Source organism: Pithys albifrons, chromosome 3, assembly GCF_047495875.1.
Source record: "Pithys albifrons albifrons isolate INPA30051 chromosome 3, PitAlb_v1, whole genome shotgun sequence".
NCBI lineage: Eukaryota > Metazoa > Chordata > Aves > Passeriformes > Thamnophilidae > Pithys > Pithys albifrons.
In genome coordinates, this window is record NC_092460.1 from 95,458,047 (window position 1) to 95,464,889 (window position 6,843).

The 6,843-nt window shown below is 46.6% G+C and overlaps 1 protein-coding gene across 8 annotated transcripts in view; it reads left to right on the forward strand.

The window, feature by feature from the left end:
- FRMD4A (FERM domain containing 4A) overlaps positions 1 to 1,367 on the forward strand; it is a 371,927-nt gene extending 370,560 nt beyond the window's left edge. For all 8 annotated transcript variants that reach the window (XM_071552779.1, XM_071552782.1, XM_071552780.1 and 5 more), the window contains one exon: positions 555 to 1,367. In XM_071552779.1, the coding sequence (XP_071408880.1) occupies positions 555 to 657 (103 nt within the window). In that variant the 3' untranslated portion in view covers positions 658 to 1,367. The remainder of the gene's footprint in view (positions 1 to 554) is intronic.
- Positions 1,368 to 6,843: the final 5,476 nt, after the last annotated feature.

Here is a 6,843-nt window from a genome sequence, read left to right on the forward strand (position 1 = left end):
TACTACCAGGCAGGACATCAAGGTGCAGAGCACTGGGGCAGGGCAGAGCCCTCAGGCAGGGCAGAGGCAGAGGGGAGGGAAGAGGGCACACAAAGAGAACGTGAGGCAGGCATGGTGTACCATGTGTGGTGGGATGGACTCAGCCGGTGGGATCAGCCACAAGCTCTCAAGCCTTCCAACAGCCCTTCAGCTCTCCTGCAGTGCATCCTGCCAGCCAGTGGGCTGGATGCACAGCAGCTCTGCCTGTGGCCATTGCAGCATCCAAACCTCAGGGCACCCTGGCTGCGGAGAGGCTGTCGGAGCTCAGCTTGCTCCTGCCTTCTTTAACCAGGCGGGTTGCTGGGGCAAACGGGACTGCTGGACAAGAGCAAACTGGGTCAAAGCGGGGTCCTGCATGCTGAGCCCACCCCAAATACCAGCTTGGGAGTACCTGCAGAGTGCATTGGGGTCTGAATATCCTGCGTTCGTCACCACCAAGAATACAATGCTTTATGCTTCTGGTTGAACTTCTCAAGAGCACTCACTGTCCTAACAAAGTTTTCCTTCTCCCGCAGGAACTACAATGATAGCTGTTTCCTGGATTCTCCCCTCTATCCAGAACTAGCAGATGTCCAGTGGTATGGGCAGGAAAAAGCCAAGCCTGGAACTCTAGTGTGAACCCCTGACCTCAAATTAATCACATCAACGCCATTCTGAGATCACCTCACTGCCTGTCATTTGCCTTACCCAGATGCACTGTCACCCAGCACCAGCTTCAATTCTAAGCACTTTTCTCACGATGCAATTCAAGGCGACATTTATAGAACGCTGGCCCTGAGACATCCACCCACCACGGCAGCGACGGAGCACAGCACATCCCATGGCCAGACAGGTGCCTGTCCCTCCCATGGCCACAGGTGGAGAGGAACAACATCTAAACAGCCAGTTGGCAGTTGAAGAATTCATTTTCCTTTGAAATGATGGAAGCATTTCAAGGCTTACATCAAATCTTAAGTGTTCCATGGCACGTAACAGCAGTAAGAGTTCCATGACCTGCGAGCTGAAGCCAACAGAGCATTAGTTTTAAGTGGGTGGGGATGGGACAGAGGCTGAGAAATGGATACCATAGTCCTGAAAGGGCATCTGTTCTGAAGAAACAGTAAAATCTCATCACTTTAGAGATGTGCCAGTATCACAATCAGATCGGCACTGCCAAAAATCACCACACCACCGTCTGCAGGACGAGTTTGCTCAGCAAGTTTTAGCTACAAGAACATCTCCCTCCTCTAACTCAGTGACAGACACAGCCACCTCCTGTAAAATGGCATTTCCTTTTTCGCTTGGAGCCCACCTATACGTAAATAAAACAACCCCCCATGCTGCAGACACACCAGAGGTCTGGGCTGGTATCACAGCATCGCTGTCTAAAAGCTACTGTTAAACTGGACAAACAAGGTTTACAAAAGAATTACCTAAAGCTGAGGCAAGTACTGCATGCTCAGCATCTCTGGGGCTGGCACAGGGTACCCACCAATACACAGAGATGTTGAGGTTGCTTTGATTGTTTTGATAAAAGATAAAAATTGCCAAAAAAACCTTTCTGCAAACAGATAGAGCCAATAAATTCGAATCAATTTCTGCACAAAGCATTAAGGTGGAATCAAAGGGAAAGCACATCGCAATTGAATCGGCACAGTAGAGCTGCGTTAACATATCGGTTCCACTCATCTTCCCTTCGTTAGCACCAGTGTAGCAAAGGGCTCATCATCTGTGGGCTGCTGCGTGGGAGAACCGGTTTGTCGGGAAAGGGGAAGGCTCTGCAGCGGAGCAGGGTTGGACAACCAGCAGACAGGCAAAACTTCCCATTGCAAGAAGAGACTGCGAGAAAGAGAAGCAACTAAAGGAGGCATCAGACACGAGCAAGAGCTGCCTGCTGATACCAAAAGGAATTGTACGAGAGCGTCATGGAAGGAGCTGCAAGTTTACACATACTTTTGAGCAATGCTTTATACATGTCAAGCCATGGAACTTTAAAAGGCCTCAAAGACACTTTTGTAACAAACAAGTGCACAATCTAGGTGGATGTTGAAGCTGGCACGTCTAGTCTTCACTGCGGTGCTATGCTGTTTTTATTGCCACTTGATGGGGGGAGGCGCCCTGCCTTCCCCCGTTTGTGCGTGCAAACGATGATTTCCTATGGGAAAGGCATTAAAAGAAAAGGCTGGAGGTGGTTACTTTGTGAAAAGCAGAAACTGAAGTTAGCTTTGGTTTAAGGAAAAATAAAAATGTGTGAGAGTGTGTGTGTCTGAGTCTGCGTGTGTGTGCGCGTGTGTGTGTGCGTTCCAAGAATAACAACAGCATCTACCAGACAAAGTAGGGCGGAACGTTTCAAATAAACACAGCAACTTGGGGGGCTGCCACACCTTTTGGTATTAAAATTGCTGGAAAACTGCATTCCAGGCTTTAAAAGAGAATGGGTTCTGCATAATTAGGCTTTGAAAAATGATGGGGTTTCTAAACATTAATGCAAGTGGCTCATAGGAATACCTTTCTGCAACTCACACGAGAAATGTTGGCTTCAGTTTGCTGTGCTGCTGCTGCCTCACTTGGCTGGTAAGGCAGGGGGATGGCCGTGCAGAGATGAGACAGCAACAGGGAGAAGGGCTGGATTTGTGTCCAAGGCAATCAGTGGCAGAGCTAGGACTGGATGGGGCAAAAGCCCAGGTTGGATGGGGCTCTGAGCAACCTGGTCTCGTGGAAGGTGTCCCTGCCTGTGGCAGGGGGGTAGGAACAAGATGGCCATTGAGGTCCCTCCCAATCCAAACCATTCTGTGATTCTATGATAAGGAAACCCTTTCATGTTCACACATGAAGCATAAATTAATTACTCCTATGAGGAAAAAACAAAAAGAACACTGGAAAGGGGTTTTCAAAAGTAGCCACACAACCTTGTGCATCTGAACTCCTTGAAGTGTCACCTTGGGAGTGCAGTGCCCTGTGTCAGTAATTGAAGCCTTGTATCCAGTTCTGGAAGAACAGTCAGCAATGAAGGTTGCACTCTATCTAGACATGGAAAATGCTGTTTCCACCATCTCTTTGTGCTTTGAGGTCTTTAACATGGGAATTATTTCAAGCTCCTAATTGGATTTTTAGCTGGATAAGAGATAGTACTGATTAATGACATTTACTGATAAGATTTGGTAGCTAAAGTGAAGGGATTAAATAAGGACCAAATTAAGCAGCAGCAAGTAATTTAGCCCAAGGATTTTTAGGGGCTCTGAGCAACTGTCTGTTTTCTTTTTAATTTCCCTGGTAAGTGGTTTGGGTTGGGTTTTTTTCTTTTCTGTGTACCTTCTTTTAATTAAAAAGAATTCAACAACAGCGGCACTATGAGGCCTCTGGGCACTACAGGAAGAAACATTAATTCCTCCAAGACCAGCTCTGCAGTTTTGCAGCAAAGGTTAAAAGGTGGCAGCCCTGAAATTAGCAGGGGAGGGGGGGCAGGGAAAAAACTGTTTAGCCTGAATTGCAAACAGGCTGGAGTGGAGAAAAAGCTTTCGAGAAATGGATTGAGTTTTGCTTTGTGTTCTGCTTTTCTGGTTTGCAATGAAGGCACACGTGAGCAGCCAGTCTGGTAGTAAAGACAGATTAAGTAAAACAGGTTTTACTGTTTAGCTCAATTCAATTAAACACAAATGTACATAAAATGTTAATCATATGAGATTAACATATTTAAGTATAACATGGAGGGGTATATACATAGCTATTATAAACAAGCACTTGACTACCAACTTAGCCCCTCCTTTACTTTTTTATTTTTCAAGGCTCCATCTGCCATAAAGCCAAAACCACATTCTTCATCCCCATGTCTGATACTCCCTCTCTGTGGGCAGGAGCCAGTGGACAGTCCATGCACTGGGCTGTGCTGGAGGCAGGGTTTATTTTTAAATGGTATTATATGCAGTCGAGTGTTGAAAATGTTGAAACAGTCCAATTTGTTTTCACTCTGTATTAGTTTTAGTTTCAGGCATAGCCAATCCCCATTCAGGTGCTATCAGATGACCAGTTACTGCTTAGTTAACTAGATGTAAAGTTTTACATATATATTAATGTCAATAGTTTTATTACAAGTTGTGTAAAATGGACTCTCTAGTTTAAAAAAAGAAAGAAAAAAAAGAAAAAAATTAGGTCTCTCCTGAAATTGAACTTTAGAGCATGGAAAATGATTTTACTGGATTCTGTTCAACTGTAATCAAGGAAAAAAATATGTATGTTGTAGAAAAAGTTGCAGAATTAAAAAAAAATCTGCTTTTAATTTATTCTTTTTGTATTAAGAATTTGTATAGTTACCTTTACATTTTGCAAAACAGTGTTGTCAACACTTCCTTATTAAAGCATTTTCAAAATGAAACCTTGCCGTGGTCTCTTCGGGAGGGCACAGCCCATGAGCAGCTCTTACCTGGTGACTGCACCCTCACACTGCGAGACACTGGGTCCAGATATGCACAGGGTGTCCATGAGGGACCCATTCCTTGGCTGTCAGGGGGCCTCACTGCAGGAAATACTGAGCATTCCCCCCAAAAAAGCTTGTCCTTTAGAGATCTCTTGGGATTCAGTGCTTGTGTTCAGAAGATGGTGCTCACTCTGTTGTGTGTTCTCCCAAGCACAGGTCTCAGGGGCTCAGAAGACACCTTGTGATGGGACTTCCCACCACCACAGGAAACAATGTCACAGAAATAATCCTTACTCCCAACACACAAAACTTGAGATAACTAAAATTAACAATTACATGAATTGGATACCAAGTTGCTGCAATGCCATTTGCAGCAATGCCAACAGTTGTGGGACCAGCTTGAGCAGCAGCACAATCCCCAGTGCTCCATGGAACTGCCTGTGCATTGAATTCCTGAGGGAACCCACCCCATCAGAGGCTGGTCTTAGGTTAGGATGGGGCTTTGCCAACAGCAGTGCCCCCTGCACAGTGTCAGGGATGTCACTTAACATCACTGTTTTCCCCTCTGTGGGCAGCAGTGACCCCTGCAACAACCCAGTCCCTGTCCAAAATCACTGCCACGCACTCACATGGGACCCATCCACACTTCCCAGTGCAGTGGCTTCCTGCTCTTTCCGTTTATTCCTACTGTCCACACAGCCTCTTCCCACCTGATCCCCCAACACTCCAGGGGGTGCCAGCAGCAGCACCAGCCCACAGCCTGGTGGGCCATTCCACACCCATCCTCTGGCATTGCTGTGTGAGGGACCATCACGTGCAATAAATCCCCAGGAGGGTTTAGGATGGGACAAAGCAGCCATGATGGTTTCAAATACCCCTTGAACTCTAGGACCTTGAGTCAGGTTTATTGCCAGTGGCTCCGATACTCCTACAGGCACCTGTTCTAGCTCTACACCACCTCAGGAGCAGCTTTCAGGACAGCCTGTTTCAGATCTGATACCAGCACTGCCACCCTTGTGCCAGTCCTCTTGGAAGGCACCAGCTTGTGTCCTCATCCCCTGGGTCCAGAAGTTGGAGCAGTGTCTCCCGCCTGACAAGTGGAGCCACTTACATGCCAACCAGGTTTATTCTTTGGGCAAGACTGGATTTATGGTGGTGATTCTCTGGCAGCCAGAAGAACCCAGTTCCTCCATCAAAATAAACTGATCCCACATATGCCTGCCCTAAGAGCCTTTCCAGTAGAACAGACAACAAATAGGGAGTCAAAGACATTTAACTAAATCAGGCAGGTACCACACAGGTGAACTCTCAAACTCATACAGCCTCCTCCACTGCTGGGGCTGGGGAGGGGTCAGAGGCTGCCCAATGACCAAGGCCACTGAAGTCCCAAAACCACTCCAGACAGTGTTACGGTGAATGCATGACTTCATCCCCAGATCTTTGGGTTCAGTGGAATTATTTCTGCCTAATGCAAGAATTATCAGAAATAAACATCTGGAGAAGCCTAGAGGGAAAAGTCTAAATTGCTAAACTGAAACATACCCTCCCCACAAAAACTGTTGAGCAGCATGACAGCTGCGCCACACCCACTCATCTCTAAACTAGACAGGGGTGGGTTTGGGATTTTTTTGGCTGAGATGCATTATTAACTATTTGATCACGGTCTGGTAGCTGCAATTTGGGGCCATCCAGCTGCAAAGAGCCTCCAACCGATGATGAACAGCAGCTGCCATAACAGTGTCCCCCTGGCCCGCGATCCCCACAGGACCAAAGCTGGCTCTCACATGCCGGACAGCTGGAAACTTACACAGATCTGCCGTGAGAAAGTACTTCTCAGTTCCTCAGTTCCCCATGCAGCGCCATTCCATGAATTGCAGGGGGATAAAGTTCTTCCGTCGTGGGATTCGTTCAAGCGAGGCAGCTGTATTTCAGGGACTGTCAGCAAGGAGGCACATTGCTTGAATTACATTCTTTAAAAACTGATCAGACTGAAACATTCCAACCCCAAATTCACATCCCTACAGGAGGTGCATCCACACTCAAACCGGCACCCAGGGTACCATTAAAACTCCCCTCAATAACTGGCTCTAAAGCAGGAGGGAAAAATCTATCTAGTACTATTACAGATGCTGTAAGGAATCCACTTCCCCCTAAAGCAGACGACAGAATGCTCCTTTAAACTATCTCTTGGCTACTCACTTACTGTAGTTTCCAGGGAAATTACAGCTCTTCTGAACAAGGGACAATATTGTCCCTCAATTATTTACAGAGTTCAAAACTAAGGTCAAGACGAAGATTTAGAAACAGTTCAGGAAACTGTCTGGGTGGGGAGAGGGATAAAGTTGCGGCGTAACACGTTTCCTGTTGTAATAAAGCCTCCAAAGAATATCTGTGTAGAGCACTGCAAAAAA